The 17,571-nt window shown below is 41.5% G+C and overlaps 1 protein-coding gene and 1 long non-coding RNA gene across 7 annotated transcripts in view; both read right to left on the bottom strand.

The window, feature by feature from the left end:
- dennd5a (DENN/MADD domain containing 5A) overlaps positions 1 to 17,571 on the bottom strand; it is a 32,365-nt gene that overhangs the window by 6,999 nt on the left and 7,795 nt on the right. Inside the window, exons 2-15 of one of the 6 annotated variants that reach the window (XM_016672459.1) lie at positions 15,474 to 15,545; positions 14,545 to 14,654; positions 13,373 to 14,051; positions 8,026 to 8,213; positions 7,218 to 7,526; positions 5,673 to 5,888; positions 5,253 to 5,487; positions 3,565 to 3,715; positions 3,380 to 3,473; positions 3,000 to 3,104; positions 2,509 to 2,640; positions 1,972 to 2,124; positions 1,786 to 1,870; positions 1,612 to 1,699 (exon numbers count right to left, since the gene is read on the bottom strand). In XM_016672459.1, the coding sequence (XP_016527945.1) occupies positions 1,612 to 1,699; positions 1,786 to 1,870; positions 1,972 to 2,124; positions 2,509 to 2,640; positions 3,000 to 3,104; positions 3,380 to 3,473; positions 3,565 to 3,715; positions 5,253 to 5,487; positions 5,673 to 5,888; positions 7,218 to 7,526; positions 8,026 to 8,213; positions 13,373 to 14,051; positions 14,545 to 14,654; positions 15,474 to 15,545 (2,617 nt within the window). Of the gene's footprint in view, positions 1 to 1,611; positions 1,700 to 1,785; positions 1,871 to 1,971; positions 2,125 to 2,508; positions 2,641 to 2,999; positions 3,105 to 3,379; positions 3,477 to 3,564; positions 3,716 to 5,252; positions 5,488 to 5,672; positions 5,889 to 7,217; positions 7,527 to 8,025; positions 8,214 to 13,372; positions 14,052 to 14,544; positions 14,655 to 15,473; positions 15,546 to 17,571 lie in introns of all 6 variants that reach the window. The other 5 variants (XM_016672458.1, XM_016672460.1, XM_007554093.2 and 2 more) reach the window with 5 other exon arrangements.
- Positions 10,367 to 13,020, bottom strand: LOC107836464 (uncharacterized). Its single transcript, XR_001662369.1, has 2 exons — positions 12,694 to 13,020; positions 10,367 to 12,422 (listed from the first exon to the last, which is right to left on the bottom strand). It is a non-coding gene; the product is annotated as an uncharacterized LOC107836464 (long non-coding RNA).

Below are 17,571 nucleotides of genomic sequence, written 5' to 3' on the forward strand. Positions count from 1 at the left end.
TCAACCACGGCACATTCCCTTAATGTGAAAGCCGGTCCCTCTGAGATGGCTTCCAGCCACCATCATGTCGCTGATGTCCAGACAGATTCCCTTCCACTCCACCTGTGCCGTAGGCGCGCCACATCTACGCCTCCTCCACCTTCCACACCCACTCTGCTGTCTCCACCCACGTTCAAACCTACTAACCTAGATTTCTCTGCTCCAGAAGGAAACATTTGTGAGCTGGTCATGTCAGAATCCACAGAGTAAACAAAGGCCTAAGCTTTTGATCGGAAGCTTTAAAATGGTGAAAATGATAACAGCAACACGGTAGCTGCTATTAAATAATGCATTCATTTAGAGGACTGTGCTTCTGCTAATGGTGTCAGACATTTACAACAACATGGAGCAGGATGTATTCGCAACATAAAGTAGAGCTGCGTGGCCGTGTCCCGAGATGATCCCCTTCCCCCTCCTCCTTTCTTTTCGTCTCAGTGAGACTGGTGGGAGGTGTGATAATTAGGCTGGAAGTAACTCGCTGTTCCACGCAGACTCACTCTGTGTCTTCTTCATGTAAGCCCAGAACGCATAACACCGAATCCTTTTGGTAGATGGCAGCGAGGTCCGCAGTCACACACCTTTACAAAGGTGTTAAAAGCACGGAAATGTGTTGAAGGAGACAAGAGCATCTTTGAAAAGGCGACTTCTCTGCACATTTAAACATCCTTGATAAACATTTTTAGTTGGACAGAAAAAATAAGTCATCTGGGAGATTAGAAACATGCCATCCTCTTTATCTTTGCCCTAAGTTTGCACATTTTGCCACATGCTTACATTTCAAGCTCTTATGAAAAAGCTAACTTTAGTAGTAAAACTTTACAATAAAAACTTTTCTATTATGAATATTTTCATAATTATATTTATGTATTTATTTATACAAGTCCTTTTATACGATTTCCCTCACTGTTAATGTATTTTATTAAACCTTATTTATTTATTTCTTTTACACAAATGTATTGATTTGATGTTTTCCAATTTTAGCCAGATCCATCAACAATATTTAAAACAGGTTTCATTGCAGCAAAGTCAATTCTGCCTCCGTTATGACACGAGTTTAAAAAAAGGAAGTTTTTAAGAAGTTGCTGCAACATGAAGCATGTGCAGAATAATTTTTGAATTCACATTTAAAACTTAAAAAAAAAGTGTATTTTTCTGAAAATATACTTCATGTGTGACTCACAGGACTGATTTTGTAAATTAAAATATCTGATATAGTTCATCGACTGTAAAGTTATAAAGATCAGAACTTATACTTTGCTGCAGTCTATATATTTATAATAATTTAGGTTTAACTCTTCATTTGCTGAAAATGAAAACGGTTGACATTTTTCCACACAGATATTTCTAATATTTTGTTGGAAATTGAGATTTGCTCATTTAAACTGTTCCTTAAGCATCCATTTAGCCGAAAACAGAAAACATGGTGCTGTCTTTTGTGGTCCAGTTCAACATCTACCACAAGGGGGCAGCATTCTTCTACCAAACTGTACATCTGACCAACGTGATCAGTAGTTGGGTCAACAAGTGCCTGAATAGAGGATTGCATTAATCGCTCGTCAGGATGTTCCTCACCTCATGTCCTGGATCAGGGAGATCCTGAGCGGAGGCATGGCTGATCCACCGCCATCAGATTTCCTCCGCTCCGTGTCATGAATGAACCCTGAGAGGAAAGTAAGCGCACCTGTGAGAACGTCACCGTTCTCTGAGCTGGTTGGACCCCTAAAGAGAAATGACAAGAGCGTTTACCTGGAGGCCCCAACCCGCCTGGAGTGGCATTCTTCTCTTTGCTGTCCTGGTAATGCAGGAGGTGGGACCATAAGGCAGATTTCCCCTGGAAGAAGAAGAAGAAAGTCGCAATTAAATCTATTTCCTGTTTAAAATTAGTCATCTCTCGTGATTGGATCATCGTGACGGTGGTGATGTTTTCCAGACCTGTTTAACCTGCAGCCCGTGACTCCAGATCCTCTCCAGGAGGTCACAGAGGCTCGCAATCAAGGTGTTCTCCTCCACACCTGTGATGCTAACCTCACCGTGACCCAACTCCACGGCCTCTCGACCCATCTTCTCTACCAGCATTCGTTTTGTCTACAGCCAAAACAACAACAACAACAAAAAAAGAATGAACTCATGTCAATACCGAGAACTCAAACTAATAATTGAGGAGTTTGTTGTTAAACCTCAACCCAACACCCATTTAAGCGCAGCAGAAAATTCAAAGAATATACTCAAAACAAAACAAAAAAGATCCCAGCAAAAACAAAGCCGAATTAACATTTTAAAGGTTTACAGTTTCAAAAGGAATAAATCTCTGCTTACTAGGACTTACAAAACCTACAATATGAGCTAAATAAGTAATAATCAAATCATTTTATTTATACGTTAGGGTTTTATTTAATAACTTTGAATAAAAATAACTGACAATTGATAACTGAAGTGGTAAATATGTGGAAGAAGTGGGAAATTGCAAACCTTGTTCCTGCACTCTTTCAATAATCCTTCAACAAACTTCCAGTTGGTCTGAGCGATGACGGAGGGCGACAGGTTGGACAGTTTAGGCTGTCTGATGGTGGTGCCCAAGTTTCGAGCTTCTTGGATGTATTTCTGACAAGAGAATTCAGTAAGTAAATGTTAGAAATAAATAATCAACTACACTTACCAGCATCAGTTCAAAACCAGCTCTTACACTTTAAACATTACTGGTGTTGTATTGGTATTCATCTTAAATGAAATGTGCAATAGCTACTGTACTTATGTTAATAGCATCTATGGCTGTCAAACTTAATACCAACAAGTCTTAAAAACAAGCTTAAGAAGCAAAACGAAAAGGAGAGACATCAATCAGAACTAAAATGATGAAAAAGTTCAGATAAAGCTCAGCTGCTGAAAGTTAGAGAAGCAGATGTTGCTAAAGACCACATGAGTGGACTTCCACATCTGGTCTGTGGTCTACCATCACATACCAGGTCCACAGACACCGACTTCAGACAGGGCCTGAAGGACTGCGAGAGCCAGTAGTAGTCAAGAAACAGCAGGAGCTGCGGCTCCGGAAACAAACACTCTACATGCTGAGAGTGTGTGAGATCGCGAGGGCAAGAAATGCAGAAAGACAGAGACAAAAAATAAACAAATAAATAAATGAAAACATTTATAAAATGAAAAAAAAACCCAACAAAAAAAAAAACGCAGATATGCGAGAGGAGGTGGGAGTGCAGACAGGATGGCAGGAGAAAAGTGAAAAATAAAGCAGATTAAGAAGTCAGGCATAAGGAGCAGGTTTACCGAAGCTCAGGCAGACAGACTGAACAAACCCAGTTATGAAACCCATTTGACGACCTCGTACCTCTCTCTGGTCATTGTCCAGATAAAGGTGCTCGGCGTGTTGCTTCTGCCGGTCCCTCCTCCTCCACTGAGCCGGAGCGCTTCTCTTAGCCCATCTGCGGCACAAAGCGCTTTGATCAGCGTTTTAGCGGCAACCGGACATAAGAGGTCAGTTCAAAAGGAGCAGAACGGCTCAGGCATGCTCACTTGTTGCTGGTGGGCCCCGTGGAGAGCACGTCCGACTGCAGCCGGGGGAAGAAGCCCTGCTCGTAACGGCCCTGGCCGATCTTCATGTCGAGCAGGTGGGGGTGCAGCGCGGTGTGGTCGATCTTTGCCACCCTCATCTCAATAGCTTTCTCTGCAGATATGAATAAAACATGGATTTGTGATTGGTCGGTTAGATTGGTTTAGGAATAAGGATTTGTTTATGTCGCATATTTCTAATTAAAATCCTGCAGTTTACTTTATAGATTGTTCAGTCTATGTATTGATACAATTTTGCAGGTGGAGGTCAGCAAGTATCGTCAGTTCAATTAGTTGAAAAGGTAGAACTTTTATAACTATTCCACAAAAATGCTATCTTTGAAATGTTTCGGCTTAAACTAAAAAAAAAAATAAATAATTTTTATTACGGAAAAGTTGGCTCACTGAAAAGTATGTCCATGTTCTGTACATGTAGGCATCTGATAAACTTTTTCTTTATATGCCGTCTTGTACAATATTGTAATCTTATGAAATTCATAATGTTGGATTTTTAACATTCTGTAAGTCACAAATCACAAAAATACTTGAAATGCATTACTATTCATGCACTGAATCAATTTAGTACACAAACTTTAACTGTTTCTATTATTCAAGCAAAGATTCAAAAGACATTAAATATGGTTATCCTGACTTTAAATGTCTCACTGTGACTGCAATTCTCTTTGCTTTTGTTCTCCTCACAATTCATCTGTCTACGACTATTTGATTTTATTTGTGTTCTTGTATGTTAAAAGAAGTCTGAAAATGGAAAAACAACAAGTTGGCATCTCAACAAAGAAAATCTTATTTAAAAAATAAAAAAGAAACCAAAAAAAGAATTCCTCCCAACACCCACAGAACCAGAAGCGGCATCAGAACAAAAGCTGAGCATCGACATTACTCTCAAAGGAAGTAAAATGAATGCTGCTTTCGACAGTGATTTCAGATGCCTGATCAACAGCACGCCCACGCTGTCAATAAGAATATCTCAGTCAGTCAGTGAAAAGGACTTGTAGCAGAAAAGGGTGAGATAAAAATGTGTAGGAACACAGCCTGAAATCAGTGAAATGTAAAGAGGGTGAGGCTGCAAACAGGTTAAGTTCCCAAAAATAAAAAGCACTTCATCACTCGTTACATGTTAGAAGTAATCCGGTAACCCCAATAAGGAGAAATGATTCTAACATTCAAACATCTCTTCAGGATCAGACACCTATAATATTAATATGTTAAAACAAAGACATTACAGAAGTTCTTTTTTTTTTCCCCCAGCATCAGAAAGGAGCCCGACCCGTCCTCTGAGTTTACAGATGGAATGAATTGAATACACAGTTAAAGAGCCGCCTGCCACCCACGGATGTTTCAGACAAAAACATAATATTACGATGGTTGGTCTCGTTTTTCTCCAGCCCAATGATTTGTGGTCCAGCAGCGACAAAATCTGTTTTTTCAAAGCGCTTCTTAATCAGCCCATCTGCAAACAACACAGCGAATGACAACAAATATCTGTGATGGTTGGAAATGTTGACTTCATATGAAATTAGTTTTACAATTTACATAATTATATTCATGAAATCTTACACTGGAAAAAGGCGAGAAATACCGTGTACACGGATTACTCATTTTATACTGATAACTGACTTGTCTCTTCTTACCCGCTTCTTCGATGTTGGTGCATTTTTGGTACATGGAGGTCCGCAGCGTAGGCGTACGGACGTTCAGCATCCGGATCTTATCCACACGGGCATCAAACACCCTTAGTGTGTGTTCCTTCTCCTCATCGTCGTGACAAAGAATCTTACTATCGATGAAAGAGGCAAACATCTGGGTCTCCAGGAAACGTGACAGGAAGGGCAGGTAGGGTTCTGGTTGATCAGACAGGAAGGAGGCCTGCACACAGACATGAAATGGTGATAATCATGCAGATTGTTTCCAAATGGTTTGCAAAATATGTCGCTGCATCATTTTTGCCCCTGCATTCATGAGCTTACGTAACATCCTTCCCCCCCTCCTCCCCCCATCTGAATGTTGCTGCATTTTTCTTGCACGTCAAAAACTACACCGCAACAACGCACCTTGTCAAAGTTCTGCATCTGGTCTCTGTTGGTGAACCAGGACTCTTTGTCGTGGCTCGGCTGGATGACGAACACCTCGTAGTCGGCGAACATCTGCGTGAATCGGTTGGCGAAGACCTCGCGCACTTGGATGTTGAGCTGGTGCATCTTCAGCTCTTCCTCGTCGCACTGAGCACGCACGTCTTTGTTGCAGCTGGCGTCATCCCTCACCTCCAACTGGGTTGAGGAAATATTGATGAAGGCATCATGTAATAATCAGCGACGCTAAAATAAGACGAAAGAAGTGACTGCTGACGAATCAGCTTTCGAAAGGAAACTAATAGTTTTGATGCATGCAGGGCAGCCACCAGAAAGTGGAATGAAGCCACCTTGAAAGTGGTAAAAAACCAAAATATATCGCATTAGGGTTATTACTACCATCAACTAAGGACTCAATTTTATTCCTTCCTTTGTACTTCTAGTAACTCGGCAGCAGGTTTATCAAGAATAAGAAAGGATTGACCTCATAGCTGACAAACTATAAAGAGGCGCCTCGCTAATCTGTTCAGGGAGAGCTAATGGCTGCCGCTAGTGCATAAGTGGATTAGACTTCACATATAGAGATTAGTTTAGTCACCCATCAAATTCCTCCTAGTGGTTATTTGTAACAATTATTGTTTGCAAATTGGCAAACAAGCTTGTAAAAATGTGCTAACTGAAACCTGTACAGTCGATCATGTGACTGAGCTGTAATGCCCTAATTAAGTGTATTTTCATTAACATTTGGTTTTAGATTAGTATTATGGACTTTATCCATCTTTCAGCTGAAATATTGAAAAACAACACTGCCATCATTTTTAAGAGACAAACGTGGAGGTAAAACAAAACTTTGAGATAATACAGCAACCTAGTCAAGATGTAGGAGAGTAAAAAAATAAAAGTGCTGGTCTTACTCTAAATAAACAGATTTATAGCTGCACAATATGTTGAAATAGAGTTAACATCAGAATTCCAATGCATGATACAAAAAGGCTTCAATAATTTGTAAGATGCTTACCAATAATAGCCAGTTTAATAAACATTTCCATTCCTCTCATACATAATCTAGATCAAAGTGAGACGTGTTAACGCTCAGGAACAACTACGGGGGATGAACAGTGAAGAAAAAATGAGGTAGTCAATGTCTCGTGATGTTAAGGACATTCTTTTGCGATGTCATGTTTTCCTTATCTGGTGTTGCTCTGATAGGAGTGTGAACATTAATCGACGAGCGGCTCTGAAGCAGGACTGCAGTGTTAAAATTTGTTAAATATTTTTATAAAATGTATATATAAAAAAATAAATAAATAAATTTTAAAAAAACATTTCAATACATCAAGCACTGGAGTGGCTTATTGCTTAATATTATATAGTTTATATACATTTTCCACCAGCTAAATAAGTAATTTGACTGTCACACTGTTCTTTTAGTTGGATCACTCCTCCATTATACATTAACCCTCTCTACATGTTAAATGAGCATCTGAGCGGGCGATGTCTAATTCATTAGGCGACGTCACTTCTCACCTTCTCCAGGCTCACGCCGGTTCTCTTGACCAGCGCCTGCAGCCGGGCAATCGTCTCGTTCTCCCTGAGCAGGTAGGAGGTGAGCGGCGACCCCAGGTTGCCGTTGCGCTTGTCGGAGACCATGTCGACAGAACGGAAGCGGGACCTTCCCTGGCTCTCACTGGAGTGGATGTTTCCCTCCAGAGAGACGCCGAACGACATGAGGACCTCGGAGATCTCCTGAATGAACTCCAGCTTGTTGGGAAACTGCGGCAACTCCTCCGGCAGTTCAATGAAGTGATTATCGATGTCCACAAAACACAAGTTAGCCTAGGTGTGGGGACAAAAAAAACAAACAAAAAAAACAATTTTAGTTAGAAATACCATGAAAAACCTACATTGAATTGGTAATGGTTTAAACTAGTCCTATTGTTAATTGAAACACCGCCAGCTGAAGGTTTTAAAGTTCAAACTTATAACTGAATTCACGTCTGCGACATCACATCTGCCTTCAACTCTTCCGTGATTAAGCTGGAGAGGAAACATTTCCTGATAATGAGCAGACTGCTGGCCAACTAAGCTGACTGGCTTGAAATAGGCTCTATGCAAGTTAAATATAAATGGGCTCTGGATCCAATTATCTGGAGTAACTAGATGCCTCAGAGTAACTTCAAAACGTAGACAGATGAGGGTTGAGAAAAGGAGAAGCTGTGAGGACAGCCCTCTATTTTTAAATCCACAGAAAGATAAGCCTTCCTTTGCACACCTCTCCAAACTCAAACTCCGTTAGATATGACCACGTGTGTTTGTGAGCTTGTCGCTATTGTACCTCCTGCGGCAGCTCTAGCTTTGTGCGGTCGTCCTGCCCGTTGGAGTGGAGGCCCATCAGATACGGCACGGGAGCGTCCAGGAAGTGCAGGAGGGAAGCGGGCAGAATGGGAACATAGACATGCTGCCACTGGAAGGGGAACATTAAGGCCGTGATGCTCTCCGCCACCGTCATCAGCCTCTGGTAATCTGGTTGACAGAAAGCAGAGGTTCGTCGAGGACACGTAGCGGCAGTATTCTTTTCATATGGCCAGTTTTCATGTCTGATTTGAGCTGAACCCAAATCAACCACATACATAAATTATTAACTGAAAAGTACTAATATATTGACCAATTAAAGATGCTGAAGCCCTCATATAAAATGAGTCCAACACAAAACAGAAACCTGAGGACATCATAAGGCCAATAAGCTGAGGATCAGAAAGTTTAAATCAGCTAATTTATTATTTACACAAACAAACTGTTGACAGAAAGGAGCTCCAGCGAAAGAGAAATGACTTTTAAACAACACGGCTGTTTTAAATCAACCTAGAGCAGTAGGAGTTTTGTGGAGGAAAAACCTCTTCCGAAGGAGACAAAATGTACAAACAGGACATGACAGGAAGCCGATTCTGTCTTTGTTGTGCAACCGAGTTTGGTTACATGGCTGATCAGTCTTAAAGGAATTAACCGTCATGGCAAAGTGAGCTTAAATATTCCAACTGGGGTATGACGTAAACATCTGTCTTGGGTATTAAACATTAAAACCACAGTCGAGGTTAGGTGGAACCAGAATTAGTGTATTTCAACGTAGAGCTGCATATCTTTCCACATTCTGCAGAGAATGAAGTCAGAAGGAGCCAAATTTCCCCAATATAGGCCAGTCAAAACGCATCAAGCCATAAAATTTAACTATTCTTAATCTGAAAATGCATGCTATCCAACTTCGTACTCGAGGTTTAGTAAAAAGAAGAAGAAAAAAAAAAAAAAAAAAACAATACTGTAATTTTCAATGCGACTCAAAACTAATCGCTCTATCTAAGCAACTGCAGTGCAGTTTTTTCTTATGTGTCACTGTCCTGACAGGGAAAAAAACAGAAAAGAAAAAAACTAAATTGACTAGAAACCAGAAATAGTCATCAGCCAGGAAAGGCCTGATTCATACATGTCTAAATCTTTGCTGTAGCTAATCATAACCACAGAACCTCTTGACTCCTGAATCAACTGACTGGGCTGAACTACTCTTCAGGACATATTGACAACATTTAGATCAGGGGTCTTCAATTCCAGGTCTGATGTTCTCTGGTGTCCCTGGTCAAACACACCGGAATCAAATGGCTGAATTTCCTTATCGGTATGCAGTTAAGTTTTCGAGAATCCTGCTAATGACCTCGTTATTTCACTCAGGTGTGTTGAAGCAGAGACGCAACTTAAAGTTGGAGGACACCTGCTCCTCAATGCCTAGATTTGAAAACTTCTGATGTAGAAAATGTGAATAAGAGAATTAAGAAAATCTTGGGGGGGAAAAAAACTGCATGTATTTTTTTTTCTTTTACAAATGTAAAGCAAAGGGATTATAAAAATAAATAAATCAGCAACCAAACAGAAAATTACATTAAGGGATTAGGTGAGTTACAGGCAGCCATCTAGTACACTGTCCTTTAGGGTAGAATAGGTAAAAGTCTCTATTTATTATTAGTGAAAACCAAATGTTCCAGGCTGTTAACAGGCCTGGCACAAGTTCTGGTTTCTTCTTCCTGTGAGGTGTGTGTGTGTCCTTTGCCCCCAGGAGAACAGACACACTGAAGCGTGACACAGCTGCAGCCAGATGACCTGCTGGCTAACTTTAAATTCCTTCACTGTGACTTCACATTGCAACACTCCTCCCACAGCTCAGGGCTTCACACCTAAGTCAACGGCCATGTAAGCAAATATGCGCGCAGTCCTCCTCATCTGCATTCCTGCTCAGTCCCAGCCGACACCTACTGTGCATTCAGCAGCCGCGCTGCCTCTCCTCTTATGGTGCCAGAATAAATGCCATGGCCACATTTGGCTGTTAGCTGCTCCATAAGTGGGGAACACTCATCCCTTCAAGCACGCCGTCTTTCCCAGGATAGGGACAAGAATACTAACGTCAGCCAACCCCTTTTAAAGTAGGCCATCAGAACAAGAAACTACTTAAAACGCTGCATGACTCGAATACTTTGCAGCTGACCCAAATGAGGGCTGATAAGAGTTTGCTGCTAACTATTTACTCGCTCAGTGCAGATGCGACAGGAAACACTGTGAAGCACCAAATGGATTAGTTTCAACACCTCAGCTTCCTTCACAGCAGATATGGAGCAACTTGATTTTTTTTTTTTATCTTTTCCTAATTGGGCAAAACAAAAAACAAAACAAAACAAAAAAAAAACAGAATTAGAAAGCTAAGGTGATATACTCAGGCCTTTCTTCAGAAACGCAGCATAATTCTGTCCGATCAGCCTGTCGCTCCTCAGAGACGTCAGGAGAAATTAACATCATAGATACAGGGACTCGTATGTAGCTAAATGGCTTCTGTTCTGGAAACCGGAAAATTATGATGACCCCCGTTCCCTAACAATCATGCAGATGATCAAAAAGAAAACAGGAGCCTGTATGCTTAGGAAAAATCCAGATGTGCAGACAGAAGAACATCTGTAGCCATTTTCTGCGCTGTGGCTCAAATGAGAGTAGATGTTGTAAGTTAAACATCCCTAGTTGGGTCAGATCTTCCCGTCAAGCCGCTCTCCCCTAATCTGTCCTGTCACTTTCAGCTGCACGAATCACATACAGGCAGAAAATATCCAGGAATAGAAACAAATGGAGGCCTGACCGTTGCTCGTTACCCACAGAATGAGCTTCTCAGAAAACAGGACAAGGTCGTCCCCCCCCCCATCATACAATAAAAAAACAAACAAAAAAAAACTAAGGTGTTTGTTATTTTTACTCCTGATCAGGTTTCTGATGTGCAGCTCTATTTCCAACACACAACAGCTTCTGATTGTTTCTGCATGTTTGCAGAACATCTCTCTCCTCAGAGTAATTATTCAAGCACGTAGCCAATTTTCTTCTCGCTGGAAGATCCCCAGGGCGCAACTCGGCTCAACACCCTTCACATGTTCTGCAGTGATGAGCCTCACAGGGGTGAGGAGAGGTATGATGTCACTCCCAACCAATAATAATCATCCTGCATCATCACCATCCTCCCCCGGCTCTGGGTTGCCTGGCAACACGACAGCTTTCCCCCCCTTTAAAAGCTTCTCCCTCCCGGCCCCCGCCGTTTTGTAAATCACTTGCTTCTCTCCCTCTCGCAACTGTAATGGATCCAGTCGCAACACCAGAACCAGGATCCCTTAGCGATCTGCTAATTTCCCTAAAGTTCCTGTAATAAACACGCAGCCTCTGTTCACGAGGCAACGCAAGAGTTAAACTGTTGGTAAATACGAGTGGACTGGGATCAGCTCTCAGTTATTCTAAGGACTAAGTGTTCTTCATAAAATCATTACAAATAGAAATCTGATTCCTGCAGTGCTCTGTAAAAATTCAAAAGCAAAAATAAATGCATAAAGATAAATTGCAGCATTACAACACATAAGTCTCAAGAAGAATGCAATACTTTTTTTTTTTTTTTTTTTTTTTAAATTGTGAAAGTTTTGTCGATGCAGACTTTCTAAGCTTGTCATGGATGAGAAGACATGGTTAATACTGTGAAAGAAGAGCATGCAAAGCAGTCCACCAGCCGTAGAAACCGACACCTGCACTCTGTCGGTTACAGGTTTCTCTAAAGCCTGCCCCAGGCTTTCTTTAACATAATTTTGCTTCCTTTCCAGGTGAGGAAGTGTAAGAAAGACTTCCTTAAAGAAACGTCTCCAAAGTGATTTACAGTGGCCCATTTTTCCTACCCCTTCATCAAAATCAGCTTGTGTACATTTTGTGATAAACCAACACAAAAGTAGTGTCTAAATGTAAAGTAAGAGGAATAATACATGGCTTTCAATAAAAAAAAAAAAAAAAATTGAAAAAAGATGGGGGCGGGGGGGTTGTATGGAGGGCATGCAAGTTTCTGGAGGCATGTCTCCTTGTCTCTGTTGCTTGTTACCCACACAACAAGCTTCACAAAGAAAACATTACAAGTTTTATTCCCATAATAAAAATAATAATAAAAAAAAAACTAAGGTGTTTGTTAATTTTTATTCTTGATCAGGTTTATGATGTGTAGATCTACTCCTAACAGCTTCTGATTGTTTCTGCATTTGCAACACATCTCTCTCTTCAGGGTAATTATTCAAGCACATAGCCAATTTTCTTCTCGCCGGAAGATTCCCCGGCTGCAACTCGGATGTGTGGGTGACGAGCAACGGCTGCGCACCTCTGGAGACTAAACTTTAACCTATTCTTCTTCATAAACCAGCTTATGATCGTTTAGATCTGGCAGACTAGAGGGGCCTGGACAGAGTAATAGGAGGTGATCGAGAGTAGCATGTAAAGGTTGCATTATATGTGAATGGAAAAGGTTATGGGGATGTACTGCCGATGTGACACTTGTGTTTTTATGCATTTTTGCTTTTGCGTATTTATTTATGGTTATTGTCCTTTTTGGATGTGCTGTTCTTATTAGTGTGCTGCAGTTTTGCCTCTGCTTCCAAGACAAATTTCTCCTATAAGAGACTAAAATTATCTTATCTTAGATTGGCTGAGATGTGACTGTGAGCATCTATTCTCATCTTCCCATCAATTCTCAATTGAATTTCAGTCTGGACTTTAACTGGGCCAGTATAATACTTTAATTTCCATGGATCCAAACTACTCCACTGAACCTCTGGCTGGTCGACCTTGCGCATCGATAGGTGTTCATCTGTGGCATACTCTTCCCATTTTCAGAAGGTGGATTGAACCACAGAGGATGAAGTTCAAAGATTCCAATATTTTTTTAGAATTCAACTTCAAAGATTTTTTGTTATTTGTAATTAAAAAAATGGTCTGCATCATACAAACTGAATCAAAATATTTAAGTTTCTAGTTGCTGTGTGGAAAAAGTTCCAAGGGTGTGAATACTTTTGGAAGGCTAACTACACACAGATAAGAGTGGATCTATCAGCTCCAGACCTCAAGACTAACAGCAAACTTACAAAACCTGATAGATCTTCATTCACGTTTTTCTAACTTTTCCTTCCCCATATCCATATCAAGAGATGTTTTAGTTTTGCTGACGTATATTTCAGGATATTAGCATATTAATTAATTTAATGTTGGTTGCATTGTTAACCAGTCATATCTACTGCAATCTCGCACGACTCTGTTTAAAAGTTGTATGAAAGAACCGAATGAAACAGGAGAGTGAGACTCACGCTGTGAGTAGAGGAGGATCTGCAGCTCAAGCAGGGCGCAGGTGAACAGCTGTAGAACGTTCTCCACCCCGAGCAGATTGAACATTTCGCTGATGGCAAAGTCAAAGAGCGGGAGCTCGGACGTGCTCGGCCTCTGGCACACGACGGGACCGTAGACGCCCGAGAACTTGAGCGAACGCCCCGACGGCGGCAAGGGCACCTCGTACAGGATGTTGTAGATGTAGCTCTCCAGCGGCAGCGGCGGGGGCTGCGGGGACGTGACGGCCTGGTGAAGCTGCTCTAGCACCTTCCTGCAGGCCTGGGCGAAAGCCATGGGCGTGATCAGGCAGATGCACTTGGACACGTACAGCGTGTCGCGGCTGATGTCGTACGAGTTGAAGCGCTGCAGGCGGGAGATGGCCGGAGCGGCGTGGAGCACAGGGCGGGGCTGCGGGGGACGCTGGTCCTCCGGTCCGTGCGGGGTCGTCGGGGTGTGCAAGATGTCGTACTGCTCTGCGTTGTGCATGTGGTAAAGAGTCTGCATTGCACTGCATATCTGCTTGCTGGTCACCTCCTCGAAGAAAGTGAGGGCGAAGCCGTAGGTGCGCGAGCCGTCCTCTCTGGTGATGATGAACGAGTGGAACTGCGGCTCTCTGGAGTCAACCTGCGTCCTGAAGGACAGACCCTTCGGCATGCAGAGCTGGGGGAGGAGGTGCAGAAAGGAAATCAGAGACAATCTTGGGGGAAATGATACTAAACCTTAGCAATACTGCAAAAAACACAAAATCCTACCAAATATTTTGGTCTAGTTTCTAGTGGAGATATATTGGTACACTTGAAATACGGCAAAATTAACTCACAAGTAACTTTTCAGCAAGATAAAGGAGCTTGTTTTAAGCATGTAACTCTTTAATATTGACTTTAAAAAAATAGTATTAGTTCCACTGGCACATTATTTCACTTACAACATGGGAAAAACAATCTGCCAATAGAACTAGCACTTTATCAAAATTAAGGAATTATTGACCTAAAACAAGCTCTTATATCTTTCCTAAAAGTAACTTGTAAATCAATTTTGTCTTATTTCAAGTGTATTTGCACTAGAAAAATATCTTACCAAAATAACTTTGGTAAGATTTTGTGTTTTTACTGTGAACAATCATTGCATGTTTGTCAAACACAAATAATCATACCATGCCAACTGCATCCTGGTCGAATGGATTCCACTCAACATTGTCAGGATAATGTGCTAGGACTTTGGATTTAAAAGTTCTCCGTAACGGACTCTGCTCAAAATTCTCACCTGGAAGTCAAGACGACAGAGAGAAATGCAAAAAAAAAGACAAAACAGACAAGTATGCAATTAGTTAGTTGGTTTATCACATGCAGACACTGGGGGGGGGGAAGCTGCAGTTTAATCAGTAGCAAGCTTAAAGTGCCAGGCGCATCACCAAGGGAAAGAGAAAAAAAAAGAAATAAAAATCAGCACGTTTCTCTTTAGAGGAAGTTTGTATTGCATCATGTAAAGCTGCCATCTGCATCCTGTGCCCGAAAAAGTAAACAAATTACCAGCTGCGTCTTGTGAAAAGTGAAACTTTGCGGATCTAAATGCTTCACGACAGCTTTAATGGCAGTACAGAGGGACACAGAGTAAATCAGTCAGAGAAGCACAAGTTGAGTTGATTTAGACCCAGAGTAAAGCAGAAGTGATGCACACACCAAGGCAGCACTGAAAAGTCATTCAGAGTGTAAGATGGGGTAGGGGGGGGAGAGTAAACATTGACCAAGCGATGCCAGTGCAGGCGACACTGGATGTGTGTGCGCGAGATACAGAAGCGGTGATTGTCAGACATCAGCTCCTTGTTCAGCTGCTACTGGAGGAGAGGAGGGACAAGAAACCAGGGGGGAGAGAAATCAGGGGTGCACAAAACAGGAAGGGCAAAAATCCATCCCAGATTCTGGGGGTTTTCAAAAAAGATAAATAAAAAAGGAGAGGATGCAGAAGGGGGAGAGGTGGGTGATAAGGTGCATCAGGTTGAAGGTTAAAGGGGGTCAAAGCTAAGCTCTGGTCGGGAGGGAGGGTGGGGGGGTAAAAAGCAGTGTGTGTGGTGGGAACTGTTACCTTCGTTTGACCTCGCCAATTTTCCTCTGGCCCCATCTCTGAATTTAGTATCCTCTATATACTGGCATAAAGCTACACAACAAATAAAACAAACAAAAAAATATGATAATTAAAAGCCTGGTTCTTGCTGGGTAGCGCATCACTTCTCAGTTTGTGCATGTACACATTCTCACAGCTCTACTTTTAGCGCTTCGCTCTACAGAGAAACAAAAAAAAAAAAAAAACACAAAACACACACGGAGAACAACATCCGCCGGAGTCATGTGGGAATGCCGAGTCAAGCCAGCTGCCGAGGTTATGATATGAACCGAGCAGTTCTGAATGTTATTGGCGCCTCCTAAAGATCCAGTGTGAACACACTGCTGCAGCATTGGACAAATGTTCTCAACTCAAACACAGAGGAACAGGACCAGTTGTACTAGCAGATTAGAGTGTGATTACAAAGAAACAGCTTCTGAGCTAAATGTAAACCTGAGTGAAATAAACTGCTTACAAGCTGGAAGTAAATGACAGATTCTTATATTTACCCAACTATGGAATAAGATCAAGCAACTAAGCACACTAAATGATACAACACTTTTTACTTCCCGTTTAAGAAAACAAACAAAACCTGATCAGCTGAGCATAAATGTGCATCTCAGTAAATTTGAACATCATCAAAAAAAATGTACTTGTTTCAGTAATCAAAATGTGAAGTTTATGTAGATATAGTCCGCACAGGGTGATGTACTTAGAGCGTTTTTGAATTCTAGCTAATGAAAACACAAAATTAATTTTCACAAAACATGACCTCATGTAAGACCATTAAGAAAATGAATGTAAAATAAAACAGTTTGGGGAGTGTTGCACCAAAGGGTACTGATGGATGGAAGGAAAAGCATGAAACTAAAAAAACAAACAAAAAAACAATTATAATAAAAATTTTAAAAAGCAGATATAAGCTATTGAGTTAACAGTAGCGTAGAGAATTATGAAGTTAGGTCCATTCATCATTCACAATGACGTTTGACTGCGGAGGAAATTAGCCCGACACTGCTTTATAACAGAGCATCTTCAGTCAGAGGCTTCATCAGAAGTCCTGGAATAAAGTCTGCAACATTAGCTACGTCCTGCCCACAGCTGAACAGCATCACCAACAACTCTTTAAGGAACCCTGGACTGCCCAGTCAACCAAAAAGTGTTCCTTTCAGACCTATAAAGATATTCCTATTCAGTGGGATGAACCTGTGTGTATCCCTGTGCCTACGTACCAACACAAAATCCCAAAGTATTTATCAAAGTATTAATTCTAACATTTCATACAAATATTTCCGTCCGAGTCAAATCTGTAGAATGCGGACGTCGTCAGCAGGCGGTCACGGGTTGGATAAAGGTGAATGAATGCACTTGCGTCTCAGCCCCGTGGCTACGTTGGATTATCTAACATTTCACATAAAGCAAACCCTTTGTACTCTTTGCAAGCGGCCAGGCGATGCTGTTTACAGTCCCTCTGATGCATCACATTTGCTAAGAAGTAATGAAAGATCTCTGCCGGCACAAAAACGCTTTCATGCAGCACGTAAAGTACAAAAATGTGAGAAGAGGAACACGCGCTGTCCAAGAGTTTCTGGCTCCCCTACATCAGCACTAAAGTAAAGCTGTTCTTCAGCTATAATGCTGCCAATGAGAAACGGGGCCTTTTCCACGAGACAAAGGAAATCATTTTTTATTACATTTATTAAATGACGCATTTCACAAAGCCAAGAAATTATCAATTTCCTCGTGTCTGGGGAGGTTGATCCCCCACTGTTGAATACTGATTAGAAATAACTTTAGAATAATAGATTTATTTGGTCGATTTTTATGGTGTCTTACAACAAACGTGGGTGACATTTGACCCAAGCTGCATCAATTTCACAAAGGCAGCCATTGTCTTTAAATGATCTGATTAAAATGCTGTCAGTGACCGCCAACTGACTTTTACATTGGGATCTTTGGTACCGTTGAAGATATCCAAGTGACCGACTGAAAATCTTGAAGGGTTTGGTTTAATCTGTTCGATGCGTTCATATCCAAACAACCCACAGAGTCGAAAGTAGGCCAGACACACCACCCAGAC

The sequence above is a fragment of the Poecilia formosa genome, unplaced genomic scaffold, assembly GCF_000485575.1.
Source record: "Poecilia formosa unplaced genomic scaffold, Poecilia_formosa-5.1.2 Scaffold61, whole genome shotgun sequence".
In the NCBI taxonomy this organism is placed as follows: domain Eukaryota; kingdom Metazoa; phylum Chordata; class Actinopteri; order Cyprinodontiformes; family Poeciliidae; genus Poecilia; species Poecilia formosa.